At 40.5% G+C, this 25,380-nt stretch overlaps 1 protein-coding gene across 5 annotated transcripts; it reads left to right on the top strand.

Annotated features, from left to right (window-relative positions):
* Positions 1 to 39: 39 nt before the first annotated feature.
* On the top strand, positions 40 to 23,552 carry CCDC57 (coiled-coil domain containing 57). 5 transcript variants are annotated; one of them, XM_038156928.1, is made up of 9 exons: positions 40 to 277; positions 4,673 to 4,835; positions 5,572 to 5,758; positions 6,700 to 6,800; positions 10,129 to 10,357; positions 11,007 to 11,143; positions 14,808 to 14,930; positions 15,296 to 15,515; positions 21,380 to 23,552. In XM_038156928.1, exons 1-9 carry the CDS (start codon positions 255 to 257, stop codon positions 21,601 to 21,603), a joined length of 1,407 nt encoding a protein of 468 aa, XP_038012856.1. In that variant the 5' UTR covers positions 40 to 254; the 3' UTR covers positions 21,604 to 23,552. The 5 variants fall into 5 exon arrangements, with proteins under 5 accessions (XP_038012856.1, XP_038012855.1, XP_038012857.1 ...); XM_038156927.1 differs by lacking the exon at positions 40 to 277 and adding an exon at positions 2,733 to 3,224; XM_038156929.1 differs by lacking the exon at positions 40 to 277 and adding an exon at positions 2,735 to 3,304.
* The last annotated feature ends 1,828 nt before the right edge of the window (positions 23,553 to 25,380 follow it).

Genomic DNA, 25,380 nt, shown 5'->3' with positions numbered 1-25,380 from the left:
CCCGCCCTGCCACGCCGGGCGCGCCCTGGGTCCTATCGCCTCCGCGGCCGCTCTCCCTCCGCCACGGGCTCCTCGGCGCAGGGGCCCCGGCCGCGTGCCGCCGGCTCGGAGCGGGGCCCCGGGGCCTCACAAGGCATCAGCACGAGCTTTGGGCTGCTTGCGTAGAGTGCAACGCAGGGCTGGACCCCGCCGGCATGAATGCTGCACTGGCTGTCCGGAGGAACACGACCTGAGCAGTGGACTTCAACTTACTTATGAATGGATTTCTGCGCTTGAGGTTTGTTCTCTGCTGCCGTTTCTGTTTTCCCGGGAGCGATCACAGTTTCCTCATTGTCTCCTCCCATGATAATTACTCTTTCGATCTTCCTTGCTTAGTTGTTTTCTTCTTAGAAATTTGAGTGTGATATTGTGCATTCTGTAGACAACCGTCAGGCTTTCCTCCTCATCCTTTACGAAGGGACTAAATATTATACTACTCTCTGCAAATGTGATTTCATAACGTACTCCTCCTTTTACATCCAGATGGAATGAGCTTTCTGCAAAATCTCTGTGACGCAACTGGGATTCATACAAACGTTTGATTATAAAACTGATGTGCTGATATTGCTATGTAGCATCTCTGAAAGTTGTGGTGGGATTCTTAAATGCACTACAGAAAGTAGCACTCCTATGGCTACCTGGGGCTTAGGAAATTCAGGAGTAGGTGGCTCCATTATTTTGTGCGCTTCTAGCACACAATCCAATACATAGGGGAGTGACACCACACCTTAAATCCTGTGTTTGGTTTTCTTTGCTCCCTCATGACAAGACAAACATTGAGGAGCTGGAACATGGCCAGGGAAGGGCAACGGAGCTAGGGAAGGGTCTAGACCACAAGTCTGATGGACAGTAGCTGAGGGAGCTGGAGAGACTCAGCCCGGCGAAAAGGAGGCTCACAGGACCTTATCACTCTCTACAACTACCTGAAAGGAGATTGTACCAAGGTGGGCATCTGTCTCTTCTCCCAGGTAACAACTGATAGAACAAGAGGAAATGGCTTCAAGTTGTGCCAGGGGAGCTTTAGATTAGATATTAGGAAAAATCTCTTCTCCAAACAGGTTGCCAAGCATTGGAATGGCATGTCCAGGGAAGTGGTGGAGTCACCATCCCTGGAGGTTAACAGCTGGACTCAATGATCTTGGGAAAAAGAATTTTCTAAATGATTATATGATTCCTATAACCTATGTGGAGTTACACGGGGGTAGGATTCTAAGTAGGAGAGGACAGGTAGGATACAATATTGTCTTTTGAGAACTATGATATTGCACAGATTAGTAGCTTCCAATTTAAAACCTACTTGCTGAAATCATGTGATACCAAGGTAGGAACTGAAGCTCTTTTAATGACTTAGAAGTTTTTTTCTTTTCCTTGCACATTATGTTTGCATTGGCTGTTGGTCCAGTTTTGCTGAAGTAGAGTACCCATTTGTACATGCTTAAGGATTCATTGCATTATTGTGTGAAGATGAGCAAGGCCATGTGGTTTATTTTGAGTAGATAGCATACAGCCAATAAGACCGACACTGCTAATCTTAAAGACTAGTAAAACCAGTCACTATTATCCAAAAAACTATCCACTATTATCCAAATTTAGGCCATTCACTTGCAGGCTAGGTATATTCACATTTCAACATCATTCCCTGAATTGACATTGTGTAGTAATCTTTTTTACTCACTGTAATCTTTTTTACTCACTGTAATCTTTTTTACTCACCATTAAAGTTTGTCTGTTTGGGACACTGCTGAATCACTGGAAGTTATAAATTACTCATTTAGGGAACTAACATGCATTTAACTACGTGACCAGGGGCTCATTGAAGGTACATTGGAGAAGATGACAGCTAATTTGAAAAGGGGGAGCAGGGGTGAGGAAGGGTTAAAAAGATAATGTGGTTGATAGGTCAGGCAATGGCTAATATAAAAGTGTAAAGAATGCCAGCAGTCAGAATGGTGTACGGATTTAGACATTTGCCAATTGTGTGCTGATTCAGATGAGTGCTCTGAGTGGCCCACTGCACAATATAAATTATGCCAGGACTTGCACTATAATTTTTTGTGTGTTCAGATATAGAAAATCATTTTAAGCCGGGTTTCACCATTGTATTTTAAACAAGAGGTGATTAATATAAGTAAATTAACTAACTCTCTTTAATAATTGCAGTATTCTGTAACTATAATTCGCTAAATGGAACTTGCTTTATTTCAAAAGTCAAATTGTTAGTTCTGATTCTAATTTTCATTAATAGTTACTGATGAAAATAAACCCCTTCTTTCTTTAACTGGCATGGGACTAGGACACACAATTCTCTTCTGATGGCATAAGGAAAATCATATAAGAACTACTGATAATGCTCTATCTTCTCTAAATTAGTGGGCTTCAGATATCATTTGGGTGCAGCATTCGAGTTTCTGGAAGGTGGAAGCTGTTTATATGATCTCGAAAAACAGAAGAGTGACAAAACATTACAGTAAGTTTGCCTCATGACTTCCAGACAAGCAAGTCATCTAGAGTGACTAAGGGAAAATCACGCCTTAGGCCTGCTGCATGCGTTACATCTTCCTCTGTCTCACCTAGACAGTGTAAAGCAATTTAGTTGATGGATACAGTTTTTAGTAATTAAGTGCCAAGCTTTTTAAAGTTTTTCACATGATGCAGTGGGAGTTCAGAGAGGACGGGAAGTTTGTTCATATCTGTTAACGGCTGTACTTGAAAGGGGCAAAGAGTCTCCTTCCTGATCTGTGCTAAGGAAAAACTGTTTAATAATAAACAGCTGGATAAACAAAATGTATAGGAAGACAAGTGAACGAGAGAGAGAGATCTGAGAGTACGAGACAAGTGCTAGCTGTGTTTTGGCAGAAGGGGGATTTACTAAACGAGACCGGGGCTGCAAAGGAGAGTGCCCGTGCTCACACGAAGCAGAGAAGACGTTGCTGCGTGAGAGTAGTGAGGACGGAACGGGGAGAATGCGAGGAGGAGGAGAGAATACGCTGCCGGGCTCCTGGAAGTGAATGCAATGCGAGGAACTGAGAAGCAGGAGGGGAGACAGACGGGGACTGGCACTGCCTCCGAGAGCGAGGGCGGCAGCGGCGGCGGCGCCGTAACGGCGGCGCCATGGAGACGGGCCCGCCTCCCGGCACGGCCCGAGGGGCGGCCGCGGCCTGCAGCCCAGAGCGGGCGATGCGGAGGTTCGTGCCGTCCGACGAGTCGCGACTGGGCTCTTCCGTCGGAAGGCAGTGCGGTCGCACGGCATCCCGTTGTGCTGCAGGTTGTCTTTCGGAGCTCCCGATGCGTCGCCTGCGCATCTCGCGCCCTCTTCTCTCTCTGGGGACCCTCGGTCTTTCTGCACCCTTCCTGCTAAGTTCCCTCTCTTGTGCTGTCCCTGAGTCCAAAGCATTATCTTGTGCTCCTCTCTACTGCCTACATCTAACGGGTTTGACCTCGACAGTCTGCCTACCATCTGCTCTTCTGCCTCAGAACATCTGACCCTCAGGGCCCGCCGTGGAACCCTCCGTGTGGGGTCTGCTTCCTGCCAGCCAGTTCCGTTGGCAGTGTTGTCTTTTGCCGACGCTCTATTGTTTAGAAAATTATGCCTTGCTTGTGTAGTAGCTGTTGCTTTGCTTGTTTGACAGCTACCCCTTGTAGGGAATTGCTCAGAATATGTCTGGTAATGTGAGATTGTGTAAAATTATTTTATGTGGTAAGCACACTGCTAAATTCGTTAACCTTAAAACTACAGGCAAGGTCAGCATCAAGAAAGCAGAGGTAGCCTTAGGGAAGTTGAATAAATGTACACTGTTTATCATACTCCTAATTACAAGGTGCTTTTCCCCCCCTTCTCCTTCTTATATTCCTATATTTCACCAGAAAAGGATCATGTTACTAACAGTGAAATTTTATCTTCAACTGTGATACCCTAGGGAGGCATTATACCACCTCTTTCTATAAAACAAACTTTAAAGAAAAGCAAAACTTTCCTTCTTTGTCTTTGTATAAAAATGTATTTGATATTGGAATTCCTTTTACTAATTTACATATGAATGTGTTTAGTCATTAGAACTAGAACACTTAATTTTTGTCCTGTCAACCAAACCAATATATAATATAAATGGAAGTGGTAAAAAGCACTTTTAGCCTAGAAAGTTTACCCTGACAATGTAGCAATTTTAATTCCTAACTCTTTTGTTACTCATTTCTGATATCAGCAAAACAGAAGCATGCTCTGCGTGGAAGTACTGAGAGTAGTATTGATATTGAAGGGCAGTTTATGCCTCTTGACCTGAGGAGACCTCCAAAGCTGATTCTAAATACCCATACTCATGGACCCTCAGAGACTAATGAACTCTATGCAATTAAAATGCTTTTGTTCAGTAAAACTTTGAGACTAGAATAGAACAAAATAAAATAAGTAATTTTAAAATTATCTATTTAGATAGTATGGATTAGATTAATTATAGATTAGATTATTATTGGTAATATAGATAGATAAAATAGATCAAGGAAAGAAGATGAGGACAATAAATAAAGCTGGATTAAACTAAACAGAACCAGACCCAAATAAACAAAAAAAAAAATCCACAAAACATCATTAGTATTTATTCTGCTGAAATCAACAGCTTTGCTCTGTGTATCATAGGTCTAAACAACAACTGTCTCTGGCAGCTGAGCGAGAATGGATTCTGAAACAGAGAAAAATGCAAGCAGAACTTTACTGGCAGCAAGTCTGTGAGAATACTGAATGTAATTGGTATCAGAAATCAGAGGATCCAACACACAGCCTATCTTCAGCAAGAGAGGAGGTGAGAATTTCAAATTAACACTGTTTAAGAATCATCTATTGCACGGAGAGCTATGGAGTCTTCTCACCTTAGTGTTTCTCAGGGAAATATGTATTTTTATGTTGTTGCTCGTTTTGTGTTGTTTTATTTATATATGTATAGATATAGATATAGATATAGATATAGATATAGATATAGATATAGATAGTCTAGTAAAGAACTGTTATTCTTTCTTCTGTATCTTTGCCTGGAGGCCCCATAATTTCGAATTCATAATAATTTGGAGGGAGGGGGTGATCTTTCCATTCCAGGGACATTCCTATCTTCCTTGGGAAATATCTCTCTTTGAAATCAGAACAATGTTATTGTCAACAGATGATCTCCAATGACACTTTCAAGAATTTGACAGGTCAGAAAGGGTACTGCTGTTGAGCCCATAAGTTCCTTAAGGGGAGGGCTTACCTGCACATGGAAGAGAGATAAACCACACCTGCAGAACAACAGTTATAAAACAGAGCTAGCTCTGGTGCCGTGGTCCTCTCCATGTGCACCTCCTCTATGATGTTCTCAGTACAGCACTTCTTTCCCAGGCAAATCCTCAATGAACAAACACATTTATTCTCCTTCTATGGTACTCTTCTCCCACATATGTACATGGATTGAAAGTATTAGGATCTGTGTGTGTGTGTGGTGGTGTGGAGAGAATATGTCACGTATTAATGAAGGGTTCTTTTTGTCTTGTACTTTTATTTTCCAGATATTTCAGTATGATGATGAAAGTTCTCTGTGTAAATATATCCCTGCTTTGGAAATAAAAAAGCTGCAGGAACAGAATGCCAGCCTTCGGGCTGCTATTGCACAAATGAGGAAAGAAATGGAGAGTCTTGATGAGCAGATGTTGTCTTCTCTTCCTCAAACAGAAGACAGACAGCTTGCAGAGCAAGGTGAAACTCTTGACAAAGAACTTTAAATTCAGTTAAGGAAGTTTAGGAGTCACGGTCATAACCCACGAAGGCTCCCCAATCCATGAGTCTGTAAAAATTGTTATTTGATTGCACCGCACACAAGAACACAATAATCTGAGATTCTGTTTACAAATTACTACAAAACAATTACTAGTGAAAAGAAATACACATACACACGCGCTACAGGTCACTACAAAATTACCACTAGAAAAGCAATCATGTATCTATTTTGCAAGAGTAAAGCAATAATATGTATATAACAGAATTCCTGATAGTGAAGCCATTATGTAGAATCACAGAATGGCTTGGATTGGAGGGGATCTTTAAAGATCTCCTAGTCCAAACCCCCCTGCCATGCGGGTTTACAGTCCATTTACAGTATATCTACTGAAGTGGTGTACAAAAGGAGGTTCAGGGGGAACTTACCACTGTCTACAACTACCTGAAAGGGAGTTGTCATGAGGTGGGGATCAGTCTCTGTTTCCTAATAATAAGCAATAGGACAACAGAAATAACCTCAAGTTTTGTCAGAGGAGGTTTATATTGGATATTTTTTAAAAAATAAATATTAAAAAGTATGAAATAGTTGAATATTAAAATTTTCTTTTTGAAAAGGCTTCCTCAAGCATTGGCAGAGGCTGCCCAGGGAAATGGTTGAGTTACCATCCCTGGAGGTGTTTAAAATGTGTGTGTATGGACATTTGAAGATGTGGTTTAGTGGAGGACTTGGTAGTGTTAGGTCACTGGTTTCACTTGATGATTTTAAAGGTCTTTTCCAACCTAGATCTATGGTTTTATGATTCTGTAACTAGACAAACTAGACATTTATATGCATGAGACAGTGTTCTGAAGCAGCTCTTGCTATGAAAGCCTAAACTCTCTGTAAGTACATATACATTCCTATTATACTCCTCTTTTAGGTTCATTGAGCACAAACAAAATTTCAGCTGGAACTACACTGAGCAACATCGAAGTCTGTTCAACTAAGTTGGATTGTTTAGTAAACCCAGACACAGAAGAGGTATGTTGAGGTTTAAACTACCTAAAAATATATGTATGGATGTGCATGTGTGTGTAATTAAATACCTAGTGTATTATTTTTGTTTGAGTAAATATTATAAACTGAAGTAATACCTGCTTATGTGATTGGTCAGATGGGAGCCAGCAAAGATTTTTTCTTAGCCAAACTTACTCTTATTCTTTCTAGGCAATAAATTTTGACTAGTCATCCCTTGGCACAAGTCACTTCTGATCTTGCAAGCTGGTCTTGATTTTTTTTTTCCTACTTGCAAATGCTTAAACTACTGTGTATCACTGCTTCAGGTTTTCCATTGTAAATCCATATTTTAATGCTGAATTACTTATGCTTTATATGTACAGACACATAGCAAACAGGGGATATGCAGGCCAAAACTTCAAGTGAATAAAATGCTGTAATTGTAGTTGATGCTGTCTTCACTGGACTTGGACTATTGTTTCCTGCCTATTTCTTCTGTCTGCTTTATTTTTTCTTTCTCAGTACATAACAAGCCTTCTTAGGCATAGACTGAGCTGAAAGCAGTCCTGAAAAGATCTTAAAAACAATGGGCAAAACTTCATTTTAATTTCTCACGGGATTTTACAAGCATTTATTATTAGCACTTTTCTACACTTTCTCTGTGCTTCTTACATTTATTAATTGCATACTAGGGATGTACTTAGGGCCATGAAGAATTACAGGCAAAAATATTTCCACCTCAGAGAGCTCAGAATCTGTTGAGCAATAATGATAACTAAACATAGGTGTGCAGGTGAGGTCAGTAAGCAAAGCCATAGTGATAGTTTTCTTTTTTTCATTTAAAATAACAGAGTCTCTGTGACCATAATCTGGAAATTATAGTCTCCAGCACAAAAGGAGAAGAGGAAAGTTCATTGTGGAAACTAGTAAAAATAGCATGTAAACTTTTGCTTGTACATATATTTTTCTATTTTTCTTTCTTATCAGCTCTGAGAAGAGTTTTTCCTCCCACTCTTCTTTAGTACCCATCTTTTTAGTGTTTTCTCTGTTTTGTACTGCAGAATTTTGCTCTGGACATAGATCTAAAGGTGAAAAGATTTCTGAGTTCCACTCCTAATTTTACAGCTTACAGTCTGTCACTTAAAAAAAAGAAATCTTTTGTACAATGCTGTGGAATATTTTTCTGAAAGTTTGGGAAAAATAAAAGTTTGAGCAAATGGCATTCCTTGCCCCAGCCAGGTCTTGTGCTTTTGTCTTTTGATCCAGTGAAGGTGGTCCACAGTGTGACAGCCAGTGCTGCCATGATCGGTCATTGCCTTCACCTCCCTTTATGTTAAGCTTTAGTATGTCAATTTCATCAACGACAGTAGACTGTAATAATTTCACACTCACACACACACAATCACACAGAATCACTGGGTTGGAAGAGACCTTCAAGATCATCAAGTCCTACCCAGCCCCAACACCTCAACTAAACCCTGGCACCCAGTGCCACATCCAGGCTTTTTTTAAACACATCCAGGGACGTTGACTACCCCCTCCCCAGGCAGGCCATTCCAGAACTTTATCGCCCTTTCTGTAAAACACTTCTTCCTAATATCCATCCTATATTTCCCTTGGTGCAGCTTAAGGCTGTGTGCTCTCATTCTGCCAGTTGCTGCCTGGTGAAAGAGACCAGCCTCACCTGACTACAGCCTCCTTTCAGGGAGCTCTAGAGAGTGGTAAGGTCACTGCTGAGTCTCCTTTTCTCCAGGCTGAGCACCCCCAGCTCCCTCAGTGGTTCCTCTCAGGGTTTGTGTTCCCAGCCCCTCTCCAGCCTCACTGCCCTCTCTGGATGCGCTCGAGCGTCCCAAGGTCCTTCCCAAACTGAGGGGCCAGAGCTGGACACAGCACTCCAGGTGTGCCCTCACCAGTGCCAGGTACAGGGGAAGGATGATCTCCCTGCTCCTGCTGGCCACACCATTCCTGATCCAGGCCAGGATGCTGTTGGCCTTCTTGGCCACCAGGGCACACTGCCGGCTCATGTTCAGTTTGCTGTCCACCAGTACCCCCGGTCCCTTTCTGCCTGGGCACGGTCCAGCCACACCATCCCCAGCCTATAACGCCGCAGGGGGTTATTGTGGCCAAATGCAGGACTCAGCACTTGGATTTATTAAACGTCATTTTATTGGATTCTGCCCATCCTTCCAACCATTCCAGGTCTCTTGCAGAGCCCTCCTACCTTCCAACAGATCAACACACACTCCCAGCTACTTGTGTTACTTGCTTTTATACAAACTGCTAGATATGTGTCAAAGTGCTGTTTATTTTTCCTTTCACTTTGGTGTCTTAGTATTTTTAGACTCTAGTCCTGCACTAATTTCTCTACCTTTCTCCCCCATACTTTTTGTAGGCCTGTATGCTTTCCCTGTAAGTTCTCAAGAGCCTTCCTTTAAATGGTAAAACTGTCCAAAGAAATAAGAGCATGGGAGTTGCATGGCACAATAAGGCAACAATGGTTTGATTTTTTTCTCAGTATGGATAATAGCTTTCAATGTGTACTTCTTGAATCAGTGTTTAGGGTGATTTAGTTGAAAACTGATTGGGATTGCACAATTAGTGTAGGATGTTTCTAGCTAGTTTATATGTAAAAGAGTAAACATACCAATGAGTAATTGTAAAACAATTTTAATGCATGTGATACATTTAGATACTTATGGCAATGTGTGAAATGTAAAATGTTTATAGGGAGATGACTGTTCAGTGAATGATGACTATTTAAATGGCTATCAAAAAGTCTCCTCTGCAGGGGCTGAAATAAGACAGACAGGTCTTGAAAAGCAAGGATGCAATCTTTTGGGTATATACCTTGCCACTATATATATGTGCAGGTGGACTCAGGTTGCCAGAGACAAAACAGATTGTAGTATCTTTACTTTTCAGTAAATGTTTTAAGTTATATCTACCCCTTTTGTTTGTATGTTCAAATGATGAAACAATATACACAATGATTAAACAAAGCAGGATTTGTAGCAGATTGCTATTTGGTATAAAGAGCTTTTTTCCACATTTTATCTTAAAATTAAGTGCTATTTAGTTTACAATTATACAATGTTTATCCTATGTGTATTATTTTACACTTAAAGTTGACAATATCTGTGGGAATGTTTCAGGCTGTTACAGTGTTTTGCTCCACAGTTTAATTTGCCCTATACTGCTACAAAATCTTGAAAATGGGCCCTAAAAAATGGACTATAGCCTTCAATTTTACACTTTTTCTTCAACTGACCTCTCATGTGTATTTGTACAAATACGTGAACCTGCAGACCTCACTTTCAAAATACTTATTATAAGCACTATCTGTTTTATTTAGGGGCCAGAACCCAAAGTTCTTGAAGAAAACATGGTAGATTTTGGACAACAGCGACCTGATGTAGGTACTGGTGTTGGTTGTCAATATAGCGTCAAACACACTCTACAAGGAATGCAAAATAAACTCAAGGAAGCAGCAAGAAAAATTTCAATTCTGAGCCAAGAAAAGCGGCAGCTGATTGAAATGGGAAACAGACTCAGGGCAGAACTTGGAATGGTGTTAAAGGAAGGTAAATTTATTCTAAAGAAAAGTGCTAGCTTATATATTTAGAATAAAATGGACAGGGAATCAGTTCATCCTCTGAGCTGGAGAAAGCTAGGCTTCATTATAAAAAAAAGGTAGTGGACCTTACTGATCCTTGATCTATGTAGCTCATGTGAGACTGTGGTACTAATCCTTGCAAGTAAGATTATCCTGTGATAGGAGATGCTAAGATAGAACAACAAGAGTCTATGTAGTGACTTCTGTTGATAAACATCTTAGATGAAGAACTCCCTGGTGCCTAGATGTCAGTGTGGGAACTGGAACTTTACTTTAAGACTTTGTTTATGAGCAGAAAAGAGTGTATCTCTTGGAATAAAAACTAACACTTTAGGAAAGTGGAGGAGAAAGCAGAATAAGTTTACTGTAGAGTAAATTTGAATTAAGAGTATATATAATGTAAAAAGATTTCACTGTGGATATCTAACTCCCATGCACAGCTTTTCTGGCAATGAAATAAAGGAAAAAAAGCATGAGGCCCATTTCTGCATTTGCAATGAGAAGGCCTGTGTTCTGTGGTTCATGTATTATCTGCTGTAAACACTTGCTGGAAATGCAATATGGTTGACAAAATATCAACAAAGAATGCCTTCCTCAGTATATTCTCTCCTTTACAGGAGTCTGGAATCCTGTTAGCTCTAAACACTGCACAGTTTGTGTTGCCTCTGGCAGTCTTCTTCCAAGAGAACTTGTCAAAAGAACACAGTGTCAGCTATCAGTTCTAAAGCATCTACAGCACAGACTCACAACACAGGTAATTATATGCTGTTTGAAATTTAGCGATAATAAGCCATTAAGCCAGTTCTGATTCCATGAATATAATCTAAAATTCTGCATTTAAATTACTCTGACTGAGTTTAGCTCAAATCTATCTTTGGAAGATTCTGCAGAATCATTGCATATCTGGAGCTGGAAGGAACCCATGAGGATCTTTGCATCCTAATGTCACACAGGACAACCTAGAAGTTAAGCCATTTAAGTTAAGGCATTGTCCCAAATGTTTTTTGAACACAGAAAGGCTTGGGGCCATGACCACGCCCTGGGGAAATTGTTCCACTGCTTGACCACCCTCTCAGGGAAGAATTGTCTGAATTTTCCCTGATTTAAGGAATGGCAGATTTAAGCCATTCCTCCAGACACCAAAAGCAAAAATCAGCACTTCCTACTCTTCTTCCCCATCATGGAAGGAAGTTATAGAGAGCAATGAGGTCATCTGCCCGCCTCCTCTTTTTTAAGCTGAACAAGCCAAGTATCCCCAAGCCACTCCTCATAAATCTAGCCATCTAAACTTTTCACCATCATTGTTGTGCTCCTTTGGACTTTTTTCTAATATTTCTATATTCTTTTCATATTGTGGAGCCCAAAAATGCACACTGTACTTGAGGTAAAGCCATATCAATGCTGAGCATAGTGGGACATTCACTTCTTTTGGCCGGTTAGCTGTGCTGTGCTGAACACACTGAGGACACAGCTGGCATTCCTGGCCACCAGGGTACACTGTTGACTCATGTTGAGCTTGCCAACATTCAAAACCCCCAGATCCCTTTCTTCAGGGCTACACTCCAGCCTCTTGTCCCTCAAATGTATACAAACATCTATGTCTACAGTCCCAGGTACAGAATCCAGCTTTTTTGCTCTCATTAAATTTCATGCAGTTGGTGATTACCAAGCATTCCAGTCTATCGAGGTCTCTTTGTAAGGTCTCTCAACCCAGAAGGGAATCAATGAGTCTTTCTCATTTAGTATCATCAGCCAACCTAGTTCACACTCAACTCATGTGTCCAGGTCGTTGATCAAAGCCTGGAGAGAATTGACCCTAAAATTGAGCCCTGGCAAACACCATTAGTGACAGGCCAAAAGCCAGATGGTTCTCCATAAGTTTAAAGGTTTTGGGACTTCAAAAGTAATATTTTTAAACATGATCTTCAACCAAGCTATTTCAGAAACACATGTATTTATTCAGTGTAAATGCAATCCTAAATTACAAATTTCATAAGGCTTACTTTTAACAAAGCAGGAAAGGCTGTTTGAAGGATTTGCACTATGTTCCAGCAAACTTTAAAATGATTATCAGTCAGGGTATTTCCAAATATTCACAGTGGTGGGATTTTAAAGTACCCATGTCCAAATAACTGTAATAGCACTTTTGCCATATATAAAAGCAGGCTACATAGTTAATCTGTCTCATATATTTTGTAATTAAAATGCAACCTTTAATAGTTAAATTGCAGCTTTTATCAGAGAGACTCATGAATAAATCCTGGCTTCCCTAGTAGTTTGTGGCAGACCTCCCAGTAACTTCGATAGTCAGGATTTCACTATGTACTTTACTTAATTGATCAGCAGATTTGTTCCTGTGAGGATTGAGTCAGAGCAGTTGATTGCTGTTGTAGTTTTGAAGGCAGTAAACAGTGTTCTTTTAGAAAGGGTGAGGTTGTTGCCCTGAGGTATAAAACTCCAGTAGAATTTATAACCAAGTTTAGCTGGGGAAACACTTCCTCTGGGAACCACTCTGGGCAAGCTGTTCCAGGGTTTGGTCACCCTCGCAATAAAGAAGGCTGTCATTTGGTTGGGCTTTTCTTCCCCCTTATACTTAAGCAAGGTGTCCTGTACTTACCTTTTTGCTCATTGTCACTTGGTCTTCCACTGTATACCACTGAGATGACTCCAACTCAGTCATCTTTATCTGCTTATAACATCCTCATCAGATGCTTATACATGTTGAAAAGATTAATCTATCTCTTCTGGAGGCCAGCAAGGCCAGCTGCCCCATCCTCTTCTTCTACATCTGATGTTCCAATTCACTGATCATCTTTTTGGCTGTTTGCTATTTTGTGGAATGCCTCAGCATGCTTGTGGATATATAATTTTTTCTGTATGCTTGTGATCATCTCATTTACCTAAAGTCACAAGCTTGGCATCCTTTGTTCACTTGAACTTTTAGTTCTCTGTTTCAGAAATAACAACCTGTTTATTAAATGTTAACACTGGAAATAATTTTTACAAAGAAATTTGGGTTCAGCAAACCAGTTGAGGAGACCTCTTGTAACCTGCTTGTTTCATCTGTGCACTGCTGGGATTGAGGTCTGAAAAAGATTAGCTAAATGCTTATACCAAACATACATAAAAGTGACTTCCAGATCTGGGCAAAATTACCAAAATTCAAAACCACTTATTTTTTTCCTTTTCCACCTCTTTAATTATTCTTTTTTTCATAGCTCACCTTATAACTTTGCTGACTCTCAAATTAAGACAAATGAATATTCATATCCATCCATCCCAGTCTTCTCTTGCCTTATTTTTAATGAGCAAGATGCTGTGTTTGTATTTTTCTACATATTATGTCTTCTATGTTCTGTTAAAAATCATTAAATATCATTCTTGCCTTTTTAAGAATAGATTTTTAAAATACAATATGACTATGGCACTTGGAGAGATAGAATTTGACTGTGAGCTTCCAGATGGTGAGCTAAACACTGGGAGTAGTGGTTCAACCTCTTCAGCTGATGGGTTGCTTGGAGGTCATGGCTGAAGTGGCTGTCATTGAGGATCTTTCCACCTCTGGAACCGTTGAGTTCATCATTTGGCTAGACTAGAAATGATAGCCCTTCTTACATCCAAGCTGTTCCATACTCTCATTCCAGGCTGCTCTTTACTCAGAATATATCTGCTGAGGCTTCAGCTCCTACACAAAAGCTGAGCTCCAGGCTGACTTTCCAAAGAATACTCTTATTCCAGTTTGGGTGTTTTTATTCTAGGTGATCCTCTTACTGGCTAGGCTACATTTGCTCCTGCATTCCAAGATCTTCATCATTATAAAAAAACAAGATAATTTATTACTGTCAAAGCTACAGGAATTTTACTGTCAATTACTTTACGTAATGGGTTTACGTTTTGTTTCTTTAGTCTTAAATATATAGCAAAAGACTTCAATGTTTATTTGCATCTCATTTGACAGGGCTGAAGCAGTTTGCTTTTCATCAAATCTCACTTTAGTTGCTACAAGTTGAAAGTTGGTGAAACTTTGAGAGGTAAATTAGTTTATTTTGGCTGCTGATGATTTACCTTTCCATAGCTGCTTTATTTTAGTTAGGGTTTTAGGTATTGTTTTGGAGTTTTTCTTCTGTAATTTAATCACGGGAAAATACGAAAGTGAAGAAGGACCCTGACGATATAAGCTTGAGCAACAAGCAAGGTGATAGTAACAGCACCAGGAAATGTAGATATTGAACAGATTTGATACTAGGTTTATTATAAAGGTAGTTTGACCCTGTTGATCTGAAGATAACATAATTTTGTTTAATATTATTTATAATTGATTATTTTAAATCTAGCACTTTGTAACAGCAAACTGAGCTATAAGGGTGTTAGTTTTAGGGACTATGAGTTACTTGTGTTAATGTAATATTTCACATTAGGAGCTGCAGTGCACAAGGCAACAGCATCCTTCAAGATTCTCTTCTCTTACTGCCTGCCCTAGATCAGAGGAAAAAGAAGCTCCAAGCAGCTGTGGAGAAGAAACAGAATTACCATCCAGTGAGGTACAGTGCAGTTTTATGTTCAATGTAATTCACCTTCATTTGGCTTTTTCAGTTTGAATTGCTCAACAGTCATCTCCTTGAAGACTTAAAAACCTATGTCTTCTTTAAATTATGCACTGTTCCTGTACAAAATAGTATTTGTTAACACTAAATAAACTAGGGTTTCTCAATCACTGCCAAGATGTTGTAATTAATCTTCTTGTACAACCTTTCAAAATTAAAAATAATAATTTTTTTTTCTTGTCTCTTGCCGAAACCGTCTTTCTTTCCAAGTCCAAGATGCCACTATGAAATGTAACCAATTTTCTGATGTCTTTGATGTGGAAAGTATGTATGTCTGTAAGATTGTGTTTGAATTTGAACAGGTTTGGATAGATTTCTCTATTGAAAACCATGGGCCAGATACATTCTCAGCAACAAAGGCAGATGCATCCACAAAGATTGTTCAAACTCAGCTGCTCAGTCAGAGTCCTAGTCTTGTCCAGCAGGTTCAGCTTTCTTCATCTAGAACACATAAGTTCTGTCAAATTTTAGATATGGGATCAAGCCATTCTCTACTCAGTCCTCGAAAGAACACCAGCCAGGGTAAGCCTGCTTTGTAAAGCAGTCACAATATTTGACTCTTCTAGAAGTGTGGAATTACGGTGGATTCTGTCGTTGCTCACTAATTCTTTTACATACTGCTCCTGTTGTTACAGTGCTATGATCAGAATCTGAATGAGTTACTTGAAGGGAATTTCACAGTTGCCAGCAGAAGTAAGAATTAAGAGGAATGTCTATATAGCTGTCTGGTTTAAATGCCTTCATTGCAAATACTTCTTCACTGTTATTAAGTACTCCTCTAAATGCAAATTCTGTTTTGACATAGTCTAAAACTTAGCTGGGGCAGATATAAATGTGTCTGTTTGAGAACTGTACACTCATATTCATATGCAATTAATTACATACAGACTGCAGGAACAAGAATGCAATCACTGGATTAAGGGAAGTTATTTGTTCCCCTAAATTTGATACTTGTGAGGCCATTGTGTCTACCTGTGGACCCTCTTGTACAAAAGTGTGACAAACTGGAGTCCAGTGGAGAGCCACTAAATGGCTGGGGCATGGGGACACATTACATGAGAAGATGTTTAGAGAACTGGCTTGTTCAGTGTAGAAAAGAGCAGGTGAGTGGTCTCATTGGTGCTTTTTAACTACCCAGCGAGGGATTTCGGAGAAGACAAAACCAGACTCTTAGAGATGCACAGTGTAAAGTGGCAATGGACACAAGTTGTGTCAAGATACATTCTGAGCAGGGCGTGATAAGCACTGTGACATTTCACCCACAGGTCCTATCCAGCCTATGCTACATCTATTTTTAAACCAGTGTATGGAGGCAATGAACCATCTTTAGTAGCTCACAAGAAAAAATAATACTTAAAAGGGCTTTCAAAATGAAGAGTGGATTATAAGTGTTACTTATTCACAACAGCAGTGCATTGCAGGGACAAAGTAACGTGCATTGACAGACCTGCAGGACTGGAATGGACATAGTGCTGACACTCATGATTCACATGCTTTTTTTGTGAGGCTAGGACAGAAATAGGAAGAGTATTTGAGGTCAGGCCTATATTGACAGGATAAGCAAAAGGATGTCTTTGAAACATTACTGATAGCACCATGCAGTTTCATGCTGTTATATGTGTGATGCAACAGCTCTGGCAGCCTTACAAGGACATCAGTTTCTTAATGTCTAGAAATTTCCAGCCACTGTTGCAAAACTTAATGTAGATTTTTGGGGATCTAGAATTAGCAAAAGGGACAGAGAATACTGCCAACGTGGAACAAGTGAAATGTGAATCAATAAGGGATAATATTTTTCTAAGATCAAGTTTAATTTGATCTCTGCATCCAGATTTATATGAAGTATACCAGAGTGGAACTTCTTACTCAAACATGCAGGCCCTGAAATACTGCATTGCAAGAATAAGATTTTTAACCACTCTATTTTTGCTGCTTAGCTTTCTCCTCCAGGAAAAGGTGTCCTTAATTCCACTGGGCTGAATTCTGTATTTCAGAAAAAAATTATGAAAGCAAAATCTTTCTTTTTTTTTTTTTTTTTTTGGAACAACATCACTTTAGAAGCATTATATACAAAATTTTCAAATTCTGCTTCTGATTTTTAGCAGAGGCTTGTATTATTTTTCAGGCCTGAGCTATGGAAATTAATTAAATCTTTCCTGTTTAAAACCACTTACTTGGATTTAGTATATTCATCAAATACATTGTTACAATGGACAGAACTGTCATTGAGACAGAGTGACTTGGAACTGGGCTTTCAGGTACAAGTGACGCGCACAGAGACTTGGAAGCTCAGCGGCAAAAAATTATTTGCAGCAAAGCATGCAAGTTAGTTTGCTTATTCAAACCTTCTTTTTTCCCCAAGTTCAACTATGTCCCTAATTGTTAACACCAGTAGATGTGTTTTGTGGGAATTTCTGGTGAAACAGAATTGTAGCTTGAAAATGATTTTTCTGAACCTGTTGAACAGTTTCATTTTTTTCATGTTACATGTACGAAACAGCCTACTGGCACTCAAAATGGTTGGCATGTCAAGTAAGCCCTGTATTTCCAACATATTACACAATGCAATGACTAAATGTGTTTTGAAGAGTTAATGACTACATCTTAATTACTGAAGTGGACTGTTATATACTTTATTAATTTCACCATCAAATTCAGACCTTGTGTAAGCTTCCAAGCAAGTCAAAAGGCTATGAGATATTATAATTTTCTCTCTCCTTACTCTACCTGCTAATTTTCAGTTTACTGTAAAATTAGATGGATTTCATAGCTTGTATGTTAATTCTGTAGATAAGTAGAAGGAAGATGTTTAGAAGGATCATAGGTCCCTTCTTCAGGTATTTTTATTGTTCTGTATTATTGAAAGAAAAAAAAACCTCCTAGAGATAGACAGGTACAAGCCATGATGATATTAAAAGCTACATAGGATGCATAAGCCGTATAAATAAGAAATACACCTCTGTATTTCTTTACTTTTTAAAATGCTTTATCCCAGAGGTTTAGAGCAGGTGGAGATTTTGATTGGTGATCCACATCAGATGCACGTTCAATACTGATGACAAGCCACCCTCAAAGGAAAGCAGAGCCTTTTTTGATTTTAGAGTAAATGTTAGGCAGGAGGAGGGGGAGATTTGTAAAACATTAAGAAAATGGAAATTTATTTTCTTCTATTTATCTTGATAAACTTACCATTTGCTATTGAAGATACTTACTAGTTTTCAGAGGGGGAAAAAAGCAAACATCACCTATTGAAGTTCAGCTGTAATACTGCATTTAGCATGAAGCCAGTACTGTGAAGGGTTCTGTGTGGAACTGTGAGAAATGCTCCTTATCAGCTCCAATCAGCTATCCTTGGGTTAGTAGAGGCTGGGGTCAGTGCAGGGGGAATAAGGGTGTAAGACAAGCTGTGTCCCCACTAGTCATCTACATATTTAGTGTAGATGCAAATATTTTATTTTCACATCCCACAATACATTTCTGAGAAACCCCACCACCACAGGTATTCAGAACCCTGCCCTCAGTTTAATAATTTGGGTTTACATTGTAGCCTAACAAAGAACAGGAGTGAGCTGCTTTGAGGTAAAGTAACTTTTTTGATTTACTACTTGAGCTTAGATAGGGGAGTTTCTTGTACTGTAATTCTCACTGTAACTTGCAAAGCTCTGTCGTCTGAAATTCCACACTTCATGGATCAAAAGTTATCTTAAGTGTTTCCACACTAGACAGAATTTCAACAGCTTTGACATCACTGACAGTTCTAAGAGCAATCCATGTGGGTAAAAAGCTGGCCAGAGAAAGAATCTAGTAAAATATTAACAAACAGAAACAGTGCTCTGGCTCTGGCTTCATTCCAGCTCCAATCAGAGAATAACTCATGATCTCTTTTCTGGGTTACGTAAAACTTCATCTTTGAAGTGTTTCACAAATATTAACTAATGCCCTAGCTACATTTTCTTCATTTCTATGTTCTTCTCCTGAATAGGAACTTGTTTGAGTTGGTGTTCCTTCAGAAGCACTGTTAGCCATAAGCAAATATCTAGTGACAAATTTCTTAAATTAAACTTCCATCTGAGGAAATTTCAGTTTGCCTATACAACATGTCTGCATATATCTCTTTTATCCTGAGGGAAAAAAAAAATCTATGAATGTTCATTTCTGACTTAAGTTAGCACACATCAAATGGAAGATTTGTTAGGCATTCCAATACACTAAACATTTAGTTCCATTTTCAAAAGTGGTTTAGGTGCTTAGCTATGGTCTTGCTAGCTCTGGTTGCCACAGTCACTTCTGAAAGTAAGTTGCAGGCTTGTAAATCAGGTGTGTTTTTTCATTGGTGTGCAAACCAAGCTACGGCCTTTAAATAGTATTTCTAATTTCTATTGATTCTTTATATTTTCCTAATTTTTGGTACTAACCTTAGAAGTTTGGGGTGGTTGATTTTAAATTTCTGTGTTAGTACACATTTTTGACAGTCCAAAACTTAGAAATAGCCATGTAGAATGCTTGTGTTCTGTGCTGTTGTTCCTAATACCTAACTAAGTAGCCTTTACTAGTTTACTAGCCTTATAGTTTCTCTACTAATGACAGGAGACAAGCATACAGAAGTCTTCACAGGAAGGGATGCATGTCATGCATTGGTGCTTGGTTACTTTGGAATTACACAATTAGGGCATCCCACATTAATTTCTGAATGTCATCCCCTTGGGTGAATACAAAAGGCCCTTGAAAACTGAGTGAGTATTTTAAAAAACAGACTGTCTGTAAGTAGTGTTGACTGTGTGCTATGGAGCACTGGATCTGTTCATTCCTGTTATTTAGATCACAAACAAGAAGTAGTATTATTCTGATGCTGTTCCTGTTCAAGACTAATCTTTGAAGCAATACCTTTCAGACACTGCTGCCTGCACTTTTCTAAATGGTTGATGTTGTGAAATTCTGCTTTCTTATCTGCCAGATGTGGGAGAGGTATTCTAATGAGTAGAGTCCATTTCCCATGCAGGAAAATACACCCAACGATCTTCATGGGCTCAAGCATCCTCCTCCATACCTTCCACATCTGTAGGAAACCACTAGGTGGCAAGCTGAACAACAGGATATCGCATCCACAGCTCAGGAGTCCACTGAGCTTTTGTCACCAAGCTGATTCAGTGCAGAGATCACACACATAAGTGAACAGCTGGTTCAAGTTAAGCCAGTGTATAAAAATTATTTTGAAAAGTGCCATGTTTTGACATTAGCCACAGTGTCATGCTTTGCATAGAGCTATAAACCTTCCATCAATCACTTCATTCCGTAATTCAGGAACATGTTGTATTTCCTTTTATGTAGAATTTTGTTTAGACTTTCTACCATGTTCAATGAACTTTGAAAATTTACTTTCTCCTACTTGTAACTGATCTTTGTCAATTTGTGCACCTTTTATTCGTGCTGTGATTGAGTAGTATCTGGGACTGCAGACTGTGATGCTTATAAAATTAAACTAGTACAGAATACTGTAGTGTGTGTCATCACAGGTTTATTATGACTACTTCTGCTGTCCGCTTTGGCTCTCCATAGAAAATCTGAAGTTAAAGTCTCAATGCCTTGAAAAATAAGGGTTAAGTGGCTGGAGCCAAACACCTGTAAATATTACCTATAGTTTACAGTGAATAATGTGATTGAACAGTTCCACCTATCTTACCTAAAGAAACCTGTGATAAGACTGAAGTTCAGTTAGTTGGAGATAATAGTTTTTGGAGAATTATAGGAGAACTGCAAGATGATCTCTAACTGGTATTAGGACCAGTCCCACTGCTTCCTAAACAAAGATGTTTCTTTTTGAGTTAGTCCTTTCTGTAAAGACAGATATTTTAGATAAGAAAACAAAAGATTTACATACTAAATGCTTTCCTAAGTGAAAGAAGATTGAAAAAAGACCCAAAAGATAATGGTAGTAATGCAGCTTTGTCAAACCAACAGTTACCTCTGAGTCTTTTATATCATGCACATGCAAACACATTTTCTCAAAATGGAGAGAAGGGTAAACTTGTAAAATATGATGTTTTAAAACAGCTGAACAGATAGGTAGTGCTTGACTTGAACTATTACAATGAACTTCCAGCTGTCTTCCTCTCTTAAGCAGTCTGATGCTAGTAGAGAATGAACATGTACAGATGAAGTGAGGATTGAGCGGAAGATACTGCATTATACCATCAGTATGACAAGCCTTAATGGACTGTTCTGGGCTCCTATGTACAGAAATGGTACTGATATAAGATTTTGACAATGTGGCACTATGGCAGCAGTATATTTAGAGGAAAAGAGTAACCAGCTCTCTTCAACTATCCAATCTCAAAATTGAATACAAACATAACTACAAAGTATTTTTCTGTCTGTTTTTTGAGCAGGGGAGTTTGAAGTTGTACATTCAATCGAGCAATCTGAAGAATCTTGTCAAAATGTCAAAGCCAAGGATAAACTTGAAACATCAGCTGAAGATTTGACAGTCAGAGGAACAAGGCTGGAAGTTCAGCAGAAGTTAAAATCCAGGAGTTTATCTTGTGCTCATCTAATAAAACCAAAAATCTCTTCTAGCATGACAAAAATCCGCAATTATAATATTAAAGACTGATTTCTATGTTGTCAGCGTGTTGTAAGTTCACACTTGCTATTAACTTACTTTGACATCTCTATAGCAGGTCTAATTATCAGCCTCAGTTTCGTATGTCAGGTTGAGATATTTGCAGCCAGAAGAGAGAACAAATACCCTGTTTCATACAGTGAAGCCTAAAATAAAGGGTTAATCTGTGTACATTATGAGGTTACAGACTTCACTGTTAATACTGATTTATTTTAATTATATATGTTAAGATTTTCTTGCATCATGGATTTAGAAATGCTCAGTTAACACACAGGCAAAGCCTTGTGCCTTCAGGCAGGACTTGCAGGACTTCAGCAGATACTTTGTTGAGAAACTGTAGATGTGATTTAAGCTTAGAAGTGGGATGCCTCAACCTACTTGTCTTCTAAATAACAATGCAACCGTTAATCCTGTGCAGCTATCTTTCTACTTGATAGAAAGGGGTTTCAAAAGATTGCATCTGAGTCTGTATTATTTCTCATCTTCTGTAGCTCTTTCCACTTGTTCAGAGAGCATGAAAGAATATAAAATTAAATTTCTATTGTCACACCAGTGATTGTATTTTCCCTTGACAAGAGATTGTATGGACTTCAAAGCAGTGAGAAACACTGCTACAATGTTAGAATCGTATATTCATAATAATACAGACGTGTTGAGGGAAATAAATCTTAAAACAGATGAAGCTAAAAGAAAACTTGAATGAGTTGTGATGTAAGAAAGGATAGCTATGTAGTAATGATCATGCCAGGACACTAATACAAGTAATCAGTGTATTTTGTAGCATTTCCAGTAATGCTGATCTGTCCTGGGATATTACAGAGGTGAACTTTCCTATAAGTAAAGGAAATGCACATGAAAAATTCAATAAAAAACTTAATTGTGGGGATGGTCAAGCACTGGAACAGATTTCCCGGATAAGTTATGGAGTCTCTTTCTATGGAGATACTCAAAACCCAACTGGACATGAGCCTGGCCAGACTGTTCCATCTGACCCTTGAGTTGAGGGCTTGGACTAAGTGATGTCAAGAGGTACCTTCCAGTCTAAGAGATTCTGTGATTCTGCAAGTAGCATCACTGAAGTGAATAATACTTATCAGTTGCTACTAAATATATAAAATGTAAAAAGGATAAACAAAGGAAGAGAACTACTTATCCATGAGTATCTGTTTTTGTGGAGCGTTTTTCTACTAGAAATGCTTGCCTGACACTCTTTGCAAAGAGGTGTTCTCTTCAGCACCTGATAATGTGGTAGTAATCCATTTGAGAATTTGAATAATTATTTTGTACTATATACTGAAAATATTTTGCTTTAGTGCAAAGGTGCAGTTATATTATAATCAGATGCTAAATCTGCAAGAAATTTTGTGAGATGATGCTAAGCTAAGTCCTGAGAGACCTTGTGAGCTTCTTTCTAAACATTTTCATTACTTGAAAATCCTGTCATTTGATTCAGCATTGTTCATGAGCCAGGACAACATGATGCACTCCCTTGAACCAGGCCCTGAATGAGTTCTTTCTGTAGCACAAAGCATAGTGGTTTCTAACAACTACAGGAATTTTGGCCCAGATTACACCAGTTAAAGCACTTACTGGTTATTTCTAGAACTCAACGTGTAAATTCCAGATTTTATAATAGCTGTAGATCATTCTGAAAATTTTTTTGTTATTTACATGTTTAATATTGACCTATGGAGATGCACAATAGTTTGGTGGTATGAGATTCTGTGCATGTGTTAAAAGCAGCATAAAAGAGCAGTTTGTTCCATGATATTTGTAATACTGCATCTGAACCTGGAAAACATTTCTCTTTATTCCTTACACTGTGGGTGTAAGCTGATGGGCTGCAGACTTCAGAAATGCCTTTGTGTACGTTTGTATGCAGGTTTCTGTGGCCTTTTTTGTTGTTTGCTTGTTTGAGGGTTTTCTGTTGTTTTGGGGGGGGGTTAGTGGGGTTTTTTTTTATTTGGTTTAGGGGTTTTTTTGGGGGGGTTGGGGTTTTTTGTGGTTGTTTGGTGTGGTGTCCCACTTACTCCCCCTCCCATGTCAACTGGCATGCCTGTTCATGCAGACCTCTTGCCAGTAACGCAGCTTTAATTTATTCAGTTTCCCTGAGAAACAGGTTTCCTCAAGTCAACTGTAGGTAAGGAAAGATGATAGCTGGGTTGTTTCATTTTATTTTACATGTGGCAGAAATAAAAGTAGTTCAGTTATTGAACATTTGTTTCGGAGTACTTCTGAGAACATGGCATGTAAATATGAAAATTAACAAAATATGCATAATAATAAAATGGACATACGGTGTGGGGCAGTTGTGCTAAGGGTGTACTACATACAGCAGGAAAATTCTCATATATTTCTCTTATGACCAAAATATTTAACGAAGTGGGCACTGATTTCTAAGAAGCAGATTAGCAGAGTGGCAGCAAGGTACTACTGTGGATACTATTGAATTGTACAAAGAAAGGAATGCCTACAAAGAAGAGAATTCAGGCAGATCACAGAGTACTGAAAAGGTAAAAGAGGACATTATTTATTGCTGTCCTTATCAAAGGGTTAAAAACCTGTTGTGTTGAGGAAGATATAGATAAAGGCAAAAAGTCTGCCCCGAGAAGGGCTAAATGGAGCTGTATTGCGAAGCGGCAGGGCAAGCGCGACCCGGGAGCGGGGCCTCTGCCCAGAGCCAGTTCAAAGCCATGAAGGAGAGACGAGGCGGGTGACTTTCTTGCATCTCCATGTTCAAGCCCACATTTGCCGACCGAACAGCTTTTTTGTTTCGGAGTGGCAGTCGTAGGCAATACAGAAGAAAATTGAGATTCTTTACTGTTCGGGTTTAACTGAAGGAGTGCAAGTTAAGGTGAAGTGGATGAGAGGTGCCCACACGCAGAGCGATCCGCCCCGTTCCGGTGGGAAGGGGGGCGTAGCGGGGGCACGGCGGGGAGGGAACCTCTGGCGCCCGCCCCCCGCCTCCGCACTCGCTCTGCTGCCGCCAGTCAGGGCGGCGCGGCGGGCCTGGGCACGGGGCAGCGCATCCCTGGCCGGCGTGCCTGCTGCCCTGTGGTAACCCCGGGACCGCGCTCCGCCGGGGTGAACGACCGCCGCCACCGGAGAGCGACGGGCGCTGCTCGCTCTGCCGGCGGCCCCAGCCGCCCCTCAGCCGTCACCACATCGCCTTATCGCTTAGCAACACCGCGCGGGCCCCGCGATTGGCAGGGCCGCGCCCCCGCCCACGGGCCCCCGCCTCCGCATTGGGTGCCGTCCCGGGATTGCGCGTCCTGCCTTTGTGCGCCGCGGGTGCGCGCGGGCCCTGCGCGATGCGACCGCGCTTGGACCGGCGCCCGCCGAGCTTTCGCCTCAGTCGCCGAGCCACGGTGCCGGCACGGCGCGGTCGTTCGCCCCACAGTGTACCTACCCGCGGGGAGGTGGGAGAGGGACACGACAAGGTCCGCGCCCACGGGGGGTCGGCCCCGTCCCCGGCCAGGCCAGGCCAAAGCCAGGCACGCCCGCAGCGCCGAGCCTTCCGCGGCCTCCAGTGCGGGGCGGGGCGGGGCGCGCGAGCTTGGCCCGGTGCCGCGGGCAAGCGGGCCCGCCTGTGTCCGCCCCGGCCTGGCCAGGGCCCCCTCCTCCCGTGGAGCGGCTCCGGCGGGCAGGGGTTGGCATCACCCCGGGTCTGACCGGGGCGGCCCTGCCCCGGCTCTCATTGGACTGCGGCGAGGCGTAAACTGTCAGCCCATGTGGCGTGGCCGCTGGAGGTGGCGACTGCTTAAATAG

Source organism: Motacilla alba, chromosome 18 (genome assembly GCF_015832195.1).
Source record: "Motacilla alba alba isolate MOTALB_02 chromosome 18, Motacilla_alba_V1.0_pri, whole genome shotgun sequence".
NCBI classification, from domain to species: domain Eukaryota; kingdom Metazoa; phylum Chordata; class Aves; order Passeriformes; family Motacillidae; genus Motacilla; species Motacilla alba.
The sequence above is the reverse complement of the archived record's forward strand: the minus strand, read 5'-3'. Positions and strand labels throughout refer to the sequence as shown.

Excerpts from the sequence above, each read along its gene's own strand:
- CCDC57 (XM_038156927.1), top strand. The coding sequence starts at position 3,151 with ATGGAGACGGGCCCGCCTCCCGGCACGGCCCGAGGGGCGGCCGCGGCC. Across the intron at positions 4,836-5,571 it reads TATCTTCAGCAAGAGAGGAG|ATATTTCAGTATGATGATGA; the intron begins GTGAGAATTTCA and ends TTTATTTTCCAG. Across the intron at positions 15,516-21,379 it reads TCGAAAGAACACCAGCCAGG|GGGAGTTTGAAGTTGTACAT; the intron begins GTAAGCCTGCTT and ends TTTTTTGAGCAG.